This window comes from Miniopterus schreibersii (assembly GCF_964146895.1).
Source record: "Miniopterus schreibersii genome assembly, chromosome: 11".
Lineage (NCBI taxonomy): Eukaryota > Metazoa > Chordata > Mammalia > Chiroptera > Miniopteridae > Miniopterus > Miniopterus schreibersii.
Genome location: NC_138111.1, coordinates 39934337 through 39951714, shown reverse-complemented (window position 1 = coordinate 39951714; position 17378 = coordinate 39934337). Strand labels below are relative to the sequence as shown.

General features: G+C 40.3%; 1 protein-coding gene across 2 annotated transcripts in view; it reads left to right on the top strand.

The window, feature by feature from the left end:
* The window catches only part of MAMDC2 (MAM domain containing 2), a gene marked incomplete at its 3' end in the record, with an annotated part of 111721 nt that overhangs the window by 77902 nt on the left and 16441 nt on the right, over nucleotides 1–17378 (top strand). For both annotated transcript variants that reach the window (XM_081151258.1, XM_081151257.1), the window contains exons 9-10: nucleotides 1887–2152; nucleotides 16019–16112. In XM_081151258.1, the coding sequence (XP_081007384.1) occupies nucleotides 1887–2152; nucleotides 16019–16112 (360 nt within the window). The remainder of the gene's footprint in view (nucleotides 1–1886; nucleotides 2153–16018; nucleotides 16113–17378) is intronic.

The following is a 17378-nucleotide window of genomic DNA, read 5'->3' as shown; positions in this document are numbered from 1 at the left end:
TGAGCAAGTCAGGTATGAAGCTTGGCCTCTCTGGCTGACAGTCATTTCAATGGGCAGGAGAAACATTAGACAAATATATACACAAATAACTCATAATTACAACCTGTGGTAAGTGCAGTAAAAGAAATGAAGCGTGAGCTCTGAGAGAGAATAAAGGAAAGATCCTAATATTGGTTGGGGCTTCGGGGAATCCCCCTCCGAGGGAAGTGGGAATCAGCCGGGAGAGTGGGAGCCATCCAGGAGAGGGAACAGCATCTGTGAGGACTTCAAGTTGGGAAAGGGCTGGGCGCTCCGAGGAACTGGAAGGTTAGTGTGGCTGCACCATGGGGAGGAGAAAGGAGGAAAATGAAGCTAGAGAGGGAGATGGGTGACGGGTGTAGCAAGCCAGAGTGAGTGTTTGGGATTTTTTATGAAGCAAGTGAGAAGCCATTGAAAGGTGTTAAGTAGAGAAGAGAGTGATGCAATGTAGGTTTCGAAAAGATTGCTGGCTATTGTATGGTGACCTGGATTAGTCTGCTTGGGCTGCCATTACAAAATACCGCAGGCTAGGTGAGTTAAACAACAGAAACTTATTTTCTCACAGTTCTGGAGGCTAGAAGTCCAAGGTCAAGGCACTGTCGGGGTTGGTTTCTTGTGAGACCTCCCTTCAGGGCATGTAGATTGCATCTTCGTGTGTCCTCACATGGCATTTCCTCCAGGTGTACACGTGGAGAGAGATCTCTGGTGTCTCTTCCTCTTCTCGTGACATCAGTCCTATAGGCTTAAGGCCCCACAGTTATAACCTCACTTAACCTTAATTATCCCCTTAAAGGTGCTATCTCCAAATGCAGCCACACTGGGAGTTAGGGCTTCAACACATGCATATGCAATTCAGTTTGTAATACCACTCCTGTGAAATAGCCATAGAACTATTTGAAAAATAAGTTAAATAATTGGGTAAAACTAAACTATATAGCAAAGACTAAGCACCCCAAAAAATCTAAAGGGGGAGGGAAAAGGAAAAGAAAAGGAAAAGAAAAAATGTAGAGTACAGCAGGTCCTCAAATAATGTCATTTTATTCAACATCGTTTTGTTATAACGTTGATGAGATGCTGTAGGAACCTACTCTTGTTCACACCAATTAGCCTGTGGTAAAATTGGCTTCACTATATGTCTTTTCACTTAAGTCACAGAACCTGTTGATGACTTTAAGTGAGGACTTTATTTATTTATTTTTTTCTGCCCAGGCTTTCCAAGGTACGTAGACCTGTTTTAAGTTTACTATAGAGGTGGTGGAGCAGATGAGAGGGAGGTTCTTTATTTTATTTTAATGTTATTTAGAAGGAATAGGGGAAGAATACAGATCTTCAGCACTTGGGAAGGTCTATCTGATTAAAAACGTGCTCTTCAGCGGTAGGTTTAACATATGACCAGGAAAGCACTAGGCTCTGCCCAGACACACAAACCCTCCCTCCCCCCAGGACTGCAGGGCCAGCCTGTAATCTCTTCATGGCCGCTGGTCCCTGCAGAGAGAAGGGAACATGTGCTCTGGGCTTTATATTCACTGTGACTCAGTGCTGGGTGCTCAGTCTAAGTCAGCTGGTTCCCCCATGCTCATGAAAATTATAAATCCTAATTGATGACCAGAACCTGGGCATATGCAGTCAGAAATCTATACTTGTTTGTGAAGTTTACTTAGAATTGGAGACGGCTTATTGGCAATATAGTATGAGGGTGGTCTATCATTAAACCGCAGCTATTAGAAAATGCTTTACCACTTAAAGCCTGTGGAAATAGTCTTTTGACAAATTCCACTCCTTTAACCAAATTTTCCCACTTGGTCATCTGGGCTAGATTATTTAAACTTTTCACGGCTGATACACAGACTGCTTTGTCCTGTTCACAGGGTATTACTTGCTGGCCAACACAAAGTTTACATCCCAGGCTGGCTACATTGGAAGGCTCTACGGTCCCTCCCTGCCAGGAAACTTGCAGTATTGTCTACGTTTTTATTACGCCATCTATGGGTTTTTAAAAATGAGTGACACCCTAGCCGTTTATATCTTTGAAGAGAACCACGTGGTTCAAGAGAAGATGTGGTCTGTGCTGGAGTCCCCAAGGGGTGTTTGGATGCAAGCGGAAATAGCCTTTAAGAAGCCCATGCCTACCAAGGTACGGTGGAACCAGCACAGCCCTTTGTTCATTTGCAGTTGCTGGACTGGATTAGTGCATTTCTGTTTAATTATTTTCAACTGGTGATGTGCTATTTTTCTTCTGTTCAAGCTGCCAGCCCCACACCCATATGCCACCCCAGCCATGCCCAATTATGTCCTTCAGTTCTTTCCATTTTTCTGTGTCTGAGAATTATGGCCACCGAGGGAGTTTGCTTGTTGTTTATTTATTAGATTCCTTGAGAGTACTCAAAAGACAGGGAATATGTTAGCAGTCAAGTTTAACAGCTAAGCTTTAGTTTGAAGCCACAATTCACACACACACACACACACACACACACACACACACACACAAGACTTGCACCAGATTAACACAATCAGGGATGTACCAGAAATTAAGGAAATTTTTGTTGTACTCACACTCTGCTTTGCCAACGTTTTAAAAAGGGGTTATAATAAGCATTTCATTCATTCACTTGGCTTTCACATATTTATTCATTCATCCATTTGTTTATTTATTCCTTGATTCAACCAGCGTTTATTAGGTATGTGCTCAGTGCAGGGGACACAGAGATGCATGAAGCTCAGATTCACCCTTAAGGAGATCACAGGTGACAGAAAATTCTGATACAGATACGTAAGGAACTAACATACGCTCTCACTATCTCAGAGAAGGGGAGCCTAGAAAAACAGAGGGGCAGTTCTACCAATCGGACACACAAAAATAGTGACAAATAGAGGCCCCGCTGTGCTGGAAGTTGGAGGGCTAAGGGTCAGACCATGCTGGACTCTAACTCCTGCCCCCACCCACCCCACTCAGCCCTTTCCCCCCACATCCTCTACTCACAAACCCATGGGTTGCTTAGGAATCGGCCTGCTTCTTTAGAGCGAGTCCCTGCTCTTACCTGACTCCCATGGCATGGGAGCAAGCTCTCCAGCAAATAAGGGTGCCTCAGAGAATTTTCCCGTCTTCTTGGCTGACCCCCATCCCTCCCAGCAACTGCACACTTCCTCCCCGATCGCTTAAGGAAAAATGGATGGGGACCCGGTGGGGGCAGAGAAGTTCTCATACCCTCAGGAGGAGCTCCCCAATGCCTACCAAGAGATGGGACACTGCAAAACTCTGGATGTGTGTCTGAAGGTAGCCCCCGGTTTCCACGGGTCCCTGCTAAAGAGAACCAGCTCCTCAGAGAGGGAGAGACCATGCGAAGTCCACCGTAGAGGCCTGCATTAAGTGAGGCAGGAACTAAGGTTCACGGAGGGTAACAATACAAATAGAAAGCATACAGACAGTATTCCCGAGAAGGGATGAAATGAAAAGGTAGGCTTTCCCTGACCACCCCCTACCCTTCAACTCAAACTTCGATTCCACTTCTTTTTCTGGTGATGGTTTTCTGATGATGTCCTCTATATTTCTAAATATTGTATTTCCACCTCCATTCCTGATTCATTAACCTGAACAGCATTTGCTGACTCCCTGCTATGAAAGATAAGGAACTTGGCTTATTTATGCCATTTCTTCTCCTTTTCTCCCTCCTCACAATTTTTAGTTATATTTCTATTTTTCACTTTTCTCTCAATTTCCTTTATAGTTTTAATGCACTCAATCATCTATTTTTGGGCCCATACATTTATGTAGTGTCGCTTAACACCCACTGTGTAAGATGAGTAAATTTCCACCCTGACTTTTCCCTTTATCTCTTTGGCCCCCTCTGTGTTTCTCAGAGTCTCTCAGCTATACAGTTGCTTTTGCATTATCACAGCTTCTAACATTTGTATTCCTACAGTGGCACCTCTGGCTTACCTGATGGCTGGATTCCCCTTGGCATTTGGAAGATGGCCTTTGGGGGGGGGGAACCCCTCACATTATTGGGTTTTTAACATCTGCAATTAGTACAGCAACTCAAATTATTTCCACACATTTCCAAGTGTCCCAGAGGTGCCATATCATCCTTGGATGAAAACCATTGGTCTGTAAGTTGATTCTGAAAGATGAAGTTAAAAAACCCATCCCTCCTGCAATCCACTCTTGCCCCACTCCAATCTGGGTTCACCTTCCACCCCTACCTTTTATACTCTGCCCTTATGCCCCCCAGACCTCTCCTGACTAACATGGAACATATAGGGTCAGGTGAGAATGGAAGCCCAGCCCTAACTCAAGATTCCTAAAAATTTCTAGGACTTTACTACTAATGACGAATTGTTCTGTTAGAAATAACTAGATCCTAGAAGGGGTCAAAATTCAAGGTGGTTCAATACAGACAAGGGAGAGCTGAGGGGTAGAGGGAAATGTAACCTAATGCATCAGGGCCTGGGCTGTGGGATCTGTGCCACTTTTGCCTAATAGTTTGCGCTAGTTGCATAACCTTCCTGAGCCTCACTTTCCTCATATGTAAAGTGGGTAACTAGCAGTACTTGCCTCACAGGATCACCGTGAAGATCAAATAAGCTGCATCAGGTAAAGCCTTTAGCGTGTACCTGGCACTATAGTTAGCATTTATTAAATGTAGCTGGAGGAGGGGGGAGGGAGAGAAAGAGAATATGAATGACAGAGAGACTAAAGAATTTTTTTTCTAGGTCCTGATCCTCATAAGGTTTCATAGGCAACATTTCTTTGGTACATGGATATTTCTGCACCTGGATTTTTGTTGTGAAGTATTCTGTAAACTAAAAATCAAGTCAGAGTTAAATCTTTATTTTAATAGTACTAGGATTTCTTAATGAAATGGCAGCTTTTACACAATCCTGAACAGCCCAAAATAATTTTTTTAATGTTTTAGAAACATTTGGATAGGGCCGGAATCATAAAATGGTTTTCTTGATCTGTTTTTCGTCAGCACATTACTAAATAGAGCTAATCAAGAGCCACCTTGAGACTTTAGTACACCACAGAGGGTAAAGCGGAGAGGCAACAATTCACTCCAAAATGCTTTTCCTTAAAAGCCAAATGTCAGGAGCGACTAGAGAGTCATTATCATAAATTCCCTAATGATGGAGCACAAACACCCGCCTTCCGGTGATTAAAGCCTTAGTTTAACATTAAGCTTTGTCACTGCCGCGCATATATTAGGTCCTGCAATATCTCCAGGCCTGAAGATAGTTTTCCCTTTAACAGAGGTCTTTAAGTGGTCTGTTCATTAGAAGCACTGAGAGGAACTCAATATTTTGTTCATTAAGTATTTCCTTCGGAAAAAAATGTTAAGTGGCCCATAAATGACAGAATGACCAGGCATTCTGTTTCATCCAGGTCTGGCTTAATGATCAGCTCAGCAGTCATAAAATCTTCCTGGTAAACTCTTCTAAGTCTACATCTTCACTCTCTTATAGGACTAAAAAACAAACGGACTTCAAAAGTCATTTATGGATTTGGAAAAAACCCCCACCTGGCCAATCTGAAAAAAATTTAAATATATATTTTTTCCCACTGGGCAAGAACCTTTTGTCAGCACTTCTCAGGGTATGTCCCATGGGGTACAAATTTCTTGAGTTGGTCCATTGAAAAAGGGTTCTGTAGTCAAATAAGTTAGGGAAATTTTGTATACTAGGTCTCTGTCCCTACACACACACACACACACACACACACACACACACACGGAGATTCACAATATGCAGAGTAACATATTAGAAACTCAGGTAAGTGCCTCATTAAAGAACCCTGTTTAAGGTGGCAATTCCCTCAAAGTACCTGACGCAGAACCCTTCTCTTTAGCATCATTCTACTAGCAGAGTGTGCAATGCAGTATATTGAAGTTGTCCATTTACCTGCCTATCTATATGAATCAGACTCTAAGCTTCTGGAGATCAGATATCCATGTCTTATGTATTTTTTATTTCTAATGCGAACACAATTTTTGGAACAGCGTGGGTGTACTCAGTAAATAAGAAAGAGAACTGAACTGTAAAATATGTATTCTCATGGCAAGGAAGAATACCATAAATCCATCAAAGGAAGAAGGAAGATGAAACGTTTCTGCCTTTGGGGCATATAAAACATAATCCCTATAGCCCAACACCTGAGCAGTTTGTTCTGTAAGCTATTTCAGTGTGAATGCTTAAAAGCAAGAATATCCTGCTGGTGTGGATATAAAGACACACATAGATAGCTACATGCCAAGTCTGGTTTGGGGCTCTTTATATTTATCAAAATTAAAAACTGTGACTCCTCCCTTTGGAAAAACCTCCCATCCTCAGATCACGCCATTTTTCTATACCCAAAGGCGAATGTGAGGTCTTCCCAGCCCTCCTGATTTTCCTGGTCCCTTCCCTATCCCCTGCACAGCTTTTCCAGCCTCCGTCCTGCGCTTGTGGTCAGTGGTGCACTCGCTTCCACATGGCACTCTCCCCACCCCAGGCCCTCTGGCTTCTCCCACCTTGGCCCCTTAACCCTGGCAGCCCTCCCCACCCCCACCCCACCCCCTTCTTGGCACAGCTGGAGAAAGCGAGGCTAATGAGTCTCCTCTGTCCCCTTTCTGATGCTGGGAAAGACTTTTTATTTATCCCACCTCATCTCTAGTTGACTTCCATTCGCTTTCCCACCCAGATGTTCAGATCCATTTCATCCACAAGTTTCCGGCCTCACTGTCCCTGTCTCATCCTTAGGAGGTGCCCTCATGGGCTCATCTCCCAAATGGATGGTGGTATTGAGCACAAGCTCCTGTAGTGCTGGTCCTCCCTGGATCCTCACCTGCTTCTCTTCATCACCAGACGAATCTGACAAAACCAGCCGATGCATCTGTACCTTTGACCTCACCCCCTTCCTCCCCTGGGACCTTATCTCGTGAATCACTCCCTCTCTGTAAATCTGCCGTCTCCACTGCACACGGCCAGCATATCGGTCACACAAATGAACAACAAGCCTTCCTTTCACCTTCGTACCCATTTCAGCTGCCACCCTGTTCCATTCCTGTTGTCTTCAAACTTCTTGAAAACTACATCTTCATTTACTATTTATGCTCCAGTGCAGGCTCTCATCCCTCAAATCCTTGCCTTCTGCCTTGGCCTTCCTCCCGCAGAGGGCTTGTCCCATTGATCTTGCTGCAGGACTTGTCACGCCTGAAACAATGCCATCTTTCTCTCGAAGTCCATCTCCAGTGCTCCTTCCTCCGAACCTGTTATCAGTCATTAGCTTGTGTTTTACTTGCTCGAATGAGATTTGTATCGTTAGGGATCCTACGCCTGGAACTGGAGGACTTGGCTTCAAGTCTGACTCTGGCATTAACTATGTAGATCAGAATGTCATGTCAACTCTCTCTGAAATAAGGATTGTTTTTAGAGAACTGCTAAGTCTCTTCTACCCACTATTTTATTTTTAGGCATCTTAACATCAAGAACTGACTTTTAACATTGTGCAGCACAGTCCTTGGGGATAGCTTTCTCTGTTTCTTTATTTCCTCTTACAGTCATCTCCTTTTAGCAAAAAAAGAAAAAAAATCAATGAAATGTAAGGCTTTGATTTGGATTTCTGCTTCAAAATTTTTCCTTTTAACTTTACCCTTTAATAATGAAAATTTGACTAGATGTAAAATATCTAGGGTTCTGAAATTTTTAATGGCAGTACTTAGAAGTTCATCAAATAGAAGAGCAGGCCTTGTTAGTTTCTGGAGAAACATATAAATAGGTGGCTATTTAATAACAAGATGCCTGGCTATAAAAGGATTAAGGAACCAGAAAACCAGTGTGTAGACAAGATACAGAAGAGGAGATAAATTTCCTATCACATTTCATGATGCCTGGGGACACTGGGCAAGAGTTGTTCCAGGATACTATGTCCCAGCATAACTAAAGCAGGGCAACGGAGCACAAAGTAGAAATAGCAAGGTCACTAATTACTGACAAGATAATTAGTACATATAGAACCGATTAGGATGGTTCCATACACAAAGCGTGGGCAATTATACTGTGAAGTGGAATAGGTTTTAATGTGAAAATGAATGGAGGGGCTGAGTATGGAAAAGGAACCTACCTGCTCATGAGTTTTTCAAGCTACACTCAGTGTCCGTTGTCAGTCCAGGAATGCTAGTTTACATATGAATAAGGCAGGACCGAGATACTCTGGGCTTCTTTCTTTTTCATTTCCTTCCAGGTATTTGTTGAGGGCTTCTGTGTTTCCCATGTCAGCTTATGGGAAAATGATTGGAAAGACTGATTAGCACAACTGGTAGTTGCTAACACAGTGTAGTGTTTATGTCACCACATCCTTTCATGACTTTCCCAAGGAATTAATTTCATGGAATATTGCTGATTACCACATTTGTCCTCCCAGTGCCATGGAAATATCTGAAAAGACAGAATAGGCATTCTTTCCCCACAGTTTTATTAATGAGCTTAATTAAGCCAACAGTTATTCCAAAGATTGTTTAAAACCTGAAAACACTGCCTTTCACCACAGTTTTAAACTTCTGATCTTGTTATTTCACAGCCTTAAAATGGCTGTGACTTTAGGAATTCTTTTCCCAAGTTTTTTGGATGAGGCAATGTTAGTTTTTGATATTCACATTGAGATTCTTCAGGGATCTTTTGGTTTTCTGAACTCAGACACTAGGTAAGTATTTCTGAGCTCACAGACCAGGTAACTATAAGTTCAAATCACTTACTGGGAACTTGGCAATTCACACATTAATAAAGACTCTCTACTTTCACCCGGGGAAGAATACCTTCTTTCCTTTTGCGTAGATATCCCAATCTTTTTCTCCTTTTCTTGTAGGACTTTCTCTGGCTATTTTCTGCTCTATCTTTTCAGTATCTACCTCTAGTAGAAGTTCTCACTCTAGATGGTCCACAAGCCACCTCTCTATGGCATCTCCCACCATGCCACTGATGGGCCGTGAGCTTCTATTTTCTGTTCATTGTCAGATTACATGTGTATTTATACAATGCTCAAGGATGCATTACTCTTTGTGGCCTGCCTGTTTCATCTCAGTCTTCAAACTATAAGATACTTGGTTTTTCTGTCATCGGTGGGGAGCCCATTTGTGTCCCCACCTGTTACCAGTGGAAGTGGAGTTCTTGGGGTACCATAGGGAAAAGAATTTCCTGAGGCTCCCATGGGAGCATGAGTTATTGTGGAAAGCTTCATTGATGATGTAGAATTAAGGTCCCATCTCCCCCTGTCTCACCCTGGAAAATGTCCAGTCTTGTCTTCAGCAGGGCTAGGATTAAGGCCACTGCCCAGAATCTCCACTCCATATTTAAAACACAGTCCAGTCCAGCATCAGGATTTGAGGGGACTCTTTCTTATGGGTTTAAATTTTCAGTGTGGAGTGGGAGTTAAGGTCATCAGCTAAGGGAGAGAAGGACATCACTGAGGTGAGGGAACACCTGCTACAGAGAGGAGAGGTTACTGACTGAGATGAGAAGTCTACATTGCTTTTTAAATCTTTTGGTCACTGTAAAGGGAGGAGAGATTCCAGAAGAGATATCAGAATCAGTCATTTTCTAGAGTGAGGAATGAAGAAAAGGCCCTGTGATACAAGCTCAAGGTGACATGACAGCCAGCTGCAGACCCAGGCATGAAATGTACAGTATATTTCATTATTGGCCAGTCCTGAAATTCAGCCATGATCTATGCAAGATTTAGGTCCTGGTGCCGGGGGACCAAAACTCTTTATAAACATACATAAGGCAAAATGACTGGAAGCTAGTTGTAAACACAAGTCAAAGACATGTTTGGGTCACTGCTATTAATTGGGGAGTTTCAAGCATTTCAGAATCATATTTTAAAATACCTAAAGTAAAAGGAGAAAATAAGCAGGTTAGTAAAATGAAATATGCTGTATATTTCATGCCTGGGTCTGCTGCTGGCTGTCATGTGACCTTCAGCTTGCATCACAGGGGCCTTTTCTTCATTCCTCATTCTAGAAAATGACTGATTCTGATACCTCTTCTGGAATCTCTCCTCCCTTTACAGTGATCAAAAGATTTTTAAAATAATGTAGATTTCTTAAATAATGAGTTGAGAGATCTGGATATTAACCAGCAAAATAGCAATGACATCTTTGGCTGTATATCTGCAAGTCTACCATAGTGCGTCCTCTGCTCCAGATTGGAAGGCTCCTGTGAGCAGAAAGATGTATGTTGGGAGAAGCTGGAATCTGCTCAGTCTTTGTTGCTTGTCAAAGCCAAAAGTTGAATTAAATCAGATGAGACTTTAAAAACCCCACAAAAAAACAGATGGGTCATTTAAGAAAAAAAAGTGTTGGTCAGCTAAAGACATTTAAAAACACATGTCATTCTGCCTTTTGTGGGTTCTGAAGACTAAATATAGTATCTGCAGGAGGCATGCTATTACAATTCAGCAACAATTTCCCCAAAATGGCTGTGATTCTAAAAATACTAAAGTCTTATACTCATTTACTAGATAAAGCTCCGCTCACCCTGTCTTTAAGGATTTGTGAAAATTTTGTCCTTTTAGCCAAGTGTCTTAATATTTGAATTTTTGTTTTGCTTTGAGTTTTTGTATTTTTAACATTCTATTACAACTTATCATCAAATAGTTAGATGAAAGCAATTGCATTATATAGTATATCCTGCAATTGTGTCAATAGCATCTTTATGAAAAGCTCTGGAATTTCACTGACTGGATTATAGTCATTTTGCAAAGAATTATTCCATCTACTCTGTAGTTGCCAGATCCAAATTTATCTGTGCAAGTGATTTCAAAGGATTTTAACCTCATCAGATGAAAAGTTAAATTTAATCCAGAATCAACCCTCTGGTAAACTGTTGAGATCCACCACTTATAATAAGAGCCTAACTAGGTTCGTTTTGTGAACATGGGTAATTTATGGTACTGTTGGCATAGGACTGAAATGTTCCTATGTGAAGACAGAAGGCCATTTCTGGAAACTATCATTCACGTGCTAATCATAGGCCTAACTGGGGCTATTTAGTTGGTAAAGTAGGTGGTAGACTAACCCAACAACCTGGCCAACCATGTCTGTCCAGCAGGCCATGGAAACTGCTTTAAAAGACAATGACAGAAAAAAAAAAAGCCCAGTTAATATAGCTAGTGTTTAGTTCTTCAATACAGACAATCCTTTTTAACTGCACAACAAAGGTTTGTGGTTGTATAGTCCACAGCTCCCTGCAAAGCTTGATTCCCTCCCTCCCTCCCTCCTTCCCTCCCTCCTTCCCTCCCTCCTTCCCTCCCTCCCTCCCTCCCTCCCTCCCTCCCTCCCTCCCTCCCTCCCTCCCTCCCTCCCTCCCTCAGCATAATCCTGCTCATTGTGTTGGGTATCCTTGAACTATGAGACTTCATAAAGTTAAAATCAGTAACCCTAATCCTTTTAAAAATCCAGTCTGACTTGGTTTGGGAAAATAAGTTTCTGACATATCTGTTTCTCTACTTTTTCTTTCCTAGGTGCTTTAACCAGGAAATTGTGTGCATGTTTACTGCTCTAGGGGTAGTCCAGGCCCTGAGTAGCAGTCTTGTGGCTGGGCCTCTATACAGACCCTGTCTCCACCCCACTGCTTCCCTGCACTTCAAAGAAGCTTTAGAAAAGAGTTAGAATGATATACTCTGAGGAAACTTTGCTCGGTTACTCTTTTAGGATTTTGTTGTTTTGAAGGAAACAGATAATTCTTTTTCAAAAGGGAGAAAGATGAAAACGAAGAAGAGATTCTGTTGCCCTTGGACAAGGCGCAGGGTTCTGAGGCAGGAAATTGGCCCAGTAAAGCCTGATAGCCTCGGGGACCATGACGCTCTCCGAGCGCTCGGGCATCTGCGTTGGCTGTGTCACTCCTTTGACTTCTGTTTCCAGGGCTTGAGGATCTTTCCCTCCTCATTCGAACCACCACCCACTGACATGCAGGGGAGAAAGCCAGCTCAGCCTAGTCTGCTTTTAAACCAGAAACAACTATCCCGTTCTGACCTAGGAGAATAAATAGGTTGGAATTGACAGTGAATCGGAAAACGAGGTGACAGATCTGAAAGTGCCCAGCATGGAGAGGACACAGTATAGGCATTTAGAAAGAGGGGGTTATAACCTGCACAGCAGTTTTCTACCTCTCTTGACCAGTGATTCTCAGCCAGAGGAAATTTTGTTCCCACCCCCAAGGGGCATTTGGCAATGTCTGGAGACATTTTTGATTGTCATGACTTGGGGGGTGATTTTAGTATCTAGCAATATGAGTATCAGCTTGCTAAGTTACAAACTACCCTAAAATAACCTCTCCATCTGAAGTAGCCCTCACAGTGTAAGATGGTGGCACAAAAACAGGGACTGACACCATCAGCATTATTAATAGCAGGGCGGAAAATCCACTGTGTTAAACCAAACAGAGAGACCGGGGTTGCTCCTGAACATTCTGCAGTGCAAAGGGGGATCCCCTACAACAAAGAATTATCTAGACCAAAATATCAAACGTGCTGAGACTGGAACCCCACTGTAGATAAATGAGTATGTACAACGTCTACTTTCAGAATACTAAAAAGTAAGTTAAGTAATATTGTTGATTCTTACTTGACTATATTTAAAAGTGTTTGCAAATATGTTTCTGTAGCTCTCCATTCGTTGCCTATTTCCAAAGTTAGTCTAGGTAAGATTCCTCAACAGTGAATATTCTCTACCAAACACAAATGTTAAAGTATCACCAGTGCCTAAAAACTGGAACCTTTAGTACACTGAAACAAATTGATTTGCACAAATCTAATTTGCCCCTGACTTTCAAGAGATTTGCATAAAATCAGGAACACCTATCTACGGGAGATCATTTTCCTTTGTCCCTCATCTTCTCCCCCCTCAAATTGATCTTAATATACACTCAAGTTGCCTAGCAGTGTTCCCCAAGTCTTTAGAAACATCTCACTTGCTTTGAAATACTGCCTCAAAGGAAATAAACACTCATTTTTTAAAAGACCTATAAATAGACAAGAAGTTGATTCCTCAAGAATTTAGACTATGGCCAATTCCATTCTTGTCACATTCTTAACTGGACCCAGAGGCAGAGTTCTTAAAAACAGACCAAGATGTTTGCCTTTCCCTTTGTCCTGGGTCAACTAGGCCCCATCGTCAGCTTGCTGTGTCACCAACTACCCTCAAATAACCTCTCTACCTCCAGTAGCCCTCGCAATGGAAGATGGAGGCACTGTCAGCAATATTAATAGCAGGGTGGAAAATCCAATGTGTTAAACCAAACAAGCCACTGTGTTTCTTCTATGTGTTGGAATGCTAACAGACAGCCACCAAACAGATTTGAGGTTTGAGGCCATAGTTTGAATGGAGCCCTTCTTTGGCTGACTGCGGATCTTTTATCAGAGAGAACTACATGGGGTATGGCTAGTAATCTACATGTGGAAAGAGTTCTAAGAGCAACCTAGAGGCCACTGGTTGTCCAGAACATCTTTAGCGTTTCACTCAACTCACTGTGGCAGGTCACAGATTGTTTGGAATGTCCAAAAGGAGCCAGGAAGCTCTATCCAATGGAACTTTCTACCGAGAGGAAATGTTATGTATCTGTTGTGGCCAATTCAGTTGGCCACTAGTGCTATGTGGCTATTGAGCACTTGACATGTGACTAGTGTGACTGAAGAAATGCATTTTTAATTTTACTTAGTTCTAGTGACTATCACAATAAACAATGTCAATCTAGGACACACGAACTCATTATTCCACATATTGATTATAGATATCCTGATTCCTTTTTCTATTTAAGAAATTATAAATATAACAATTATAGAATGTTTAGAAAACAAGGGGAAATTCTGTTTACCACCCTTAATTTCATGAGCCTAACATAATTGTTATGAATTCAGCCAATTTTCAAGGGTTTTTTCCTTGTATTTTTAGATGAGTAAGATATTTCATCTTTATTTATTATAACCAGCTTTTTCACTTAACATTATGAAAGGAATATATTTCTGTATTACTAAGTAATATTCACAAGCTATCAGAGCTAATGATTGCCTATTTCTTAGATTGTGGCAGCACCGCTTATTTCCTCTGTTTTTGAAATCTTTGGAGTATTTCATTTGTTTGGTTTTATGGTCATTGTAAAATAAAGCTGTAGTAAACGTTATGAAAGCATGTTAATATTTCTTCCCTTTAGAACACATTTATACACCAAACGATGGACTCTTATCCAGGTAATGACGAACCATTTCACTATCACAGATGTAAATTGCAGAAGTACTTCCTACTATTGTTCTGAAAAATAGACTTTAAAGCCTCCAAAAGGATAGAAAGCAAAGACTTTTTTCTCTGCTGCATAATTAACTGAATTAATTATGAGATGATTAGTATTCCTTCCCATATAACAATAAAAACTCCTAATAAGATAAAACTGCATTTAGGGTTGATGACACAGACCTTTGCTTTGCAAATAAGTTCCCAGGCATAAATCCTGCAAGTAAAATATTTCACATGTTCAGATAATTTGCAGACTCTCTAGAATCTCTAAAGATGAGAAAATTAACAGGGTTAAACTTTTTATTTTTATTTTGTTGCCTATAAAGTTGTGTAGTTACATATTGTCAGATCTCCAAATCACTTTTTTATAATTTAAAGCAATATAAATGTAATCCAAGTAAACTTTAACACATCTTACCATTAATAATTATGCTGAAGATCTTGGCTTAAGACATTTTATATTTTGCATACTGGAAAACTGAAATGTGCGCTTTTTTTCATTTCTTTTTAAATAAATTCTATATTCTGATGGCTCTAATCATCAAAGAACAAAGGGATTCTACTGATAACACAGATGAATTTAATATATAACACACTGAATATTATAACCCCAAAAAATCAAATGTTCTCATTATTTAAAATTTTGGTTTCAGATTCTGTTATATCTCCCTTTGTCTTTATTTGAGTTCAGATTTGTATTGAGAGATTGAATGTGGATTGAATTATACAGTAGATTATACATGCAAAGCAGCTTTGTAAACCACAAAGTAAGTGGAAATCTAAATGTTTTGAAAAATGCTCTTTGCTCATCCTATATATGAAAAGTAGACTTTAAAATTTGCCTAATGGAAACAAATCCAAGATTTTTTCTCTCTTGGAGAATGAATTGAATAATTTATGGTATAGATTTGTTTTTCCTTCACATAAACAGTAAAAAATGTTTGGTATGATAAAATAGCTGCATTTAGGGCTTTTATTAGTGATACCATTCCAGGGACATAGATTTATTTATTTATTTATTTATTTATTTATTTATTTATTTATTTATTTTTGAAATGGAGCATAAGTCCTCCGATGGCAAATCCCTGGGACTTCGTTCACAATATGAATGAAGCACAGTGCCAGAAAGTCACTTCTAAAAAATCAGTAGTGTTTGTATAGGAAATGTTTGCAAAAAGGCTTGGAATACCATCTCCGTATGCACGTTGTGGATTATCTGAGGAAGATATTTAAAACTCGATGGGGTTTCCTTTGCCACTCAGTTAACCTCTTGCTTTCCCTTCTTAATTCTATAAAGAACACAAAGTAGCCCAATTGGGGTTCGATTCCCGGTCAGGGCACATGCCCAGGTTGAGGACTCAATCCCCAGTCAGGGGTGTGCAAGAGGCAGCCGATCAGTGACTCTCTCATCATTTATGTTTCTTTCTCTCTCCCTCTCCTTTTCTCTCTCTGAAATCAATAAAGATTTTTTTTTTTTAAAAGAACACAAAGTAATTTAGCATTAGTGTACACAATATATCATTATGAGTTTCACTCTATTTTAAAAAATAATAGAAGTAACTCAAGGTCATATATAAATGGTTCACTATTACTCATGTCACTGTGGTTTGTTGTTCATATGGACAAAGAAGGGTTGTCTGTCATTTGTTTATGCACACCTGTTGTGCTAAGTAAACCCAAGGTTGTAAGTTTTTCCCATTTTTAATTAACAGAATTCATAGTTTTATTTTTCTGAATTGCAGGTGGTTTTCATGAGCCTATGCAAAAGTTTTTGGGACTGTGGACTTGTAGCCCTGGATGATATTACAATAGAATTGGGAAGCTGCTGGTCTCCAGGTAAGGTGGCCATCATTTCAGCTCTCTTTGTCTCCCTGGCTGTGTATGATATCCCTCATTTCTCTAAGAAAATATGACATACATTTAATCTGCACTAGTCTATCCTTGCTTTTCTTGCCCAAAGTGCCTTTCTACAGAGCCATGGACCTTTGAAAAGAAGACTCAAAAGCAGTGTGTGACTTGACCCCTGTACCCTTATCTGTAAGAGAGGTAGTAACACCTACCTGAATGTTGGGGGTAATACAAAGAAATTCTCTAGCATAGGACCTGGCACAAAACAGTGCTTTAAAAATAAATACCTCCTATTATAGTTACTATTAATATTTTTATGTCATTGTCTTACACAAATGCAAGTTTTCAAGCAACATTGATGAAATGTTATTACACAGGATACTAAACATATACAAGGTAGGGAAAAAGTAGATTTACACTTATTCATGTGGAAAATAATACAATACTTAATAAATAATAATACAAGAATAAACTCTGTGTTTCACATATGCACAACTTGCTCCTAACTTTGCCCCACCCTATAATTTTAAAATAATAAAATAAATATTTTCTAAGTAAATTAAATGACAGCAGAACAAGCATTGATGACGCTTGTTCAAGCATCATGAAAATAAAGCAAAATAAAGATGGTGGCTGTGTGTTGGGCATTATGTGTAATGAGAAAAAGAATGGATATCTCAACCCAGATCATTGGTCTGTACGTACTAACTACCGCCGCATCCTAAATCAAGGGGTATCCATTTCTTTAACAAACAGGCAAATTGTGGTAGCAATCTGGCACTGGAGGATAATCTCCATGTTTATTTAATTAATTAAAAGACAATTAGTTTTTAGTCCCTTGACTTGCAGGGCACTGCAAAGACAAGAGAAAGAACAAAATAAAACTCTACACTCATGGTGTAGGAAAGGGAATGAGGCTTCATTAGCTTGTACTGTATGTAAACAAAAATAAAGCAAAATAATTATCATGCAGGAGATAAGAAATACAGCCTACTTATTAGAGAAATTTGCTAAGAATCTGAATGTAGAAGGTACAACCAAGTTCAGCCAAAGGAGAAGCCCCCAGTAAGTTGGGAGGTGGCACCATTCTAATAATAATCATTATTAAAGTTATTGAAGATAGCGTCCAAAGACATAAGGTTTGTTTTTAGAAATGGAAAATAAGGCTTCCAGTAGCAAAACGCCAAATTTTAATATTAATGTAGCTAGTATTTATTGAGAACCTCATGTTCTAAAAACTTTTCATACGTCATC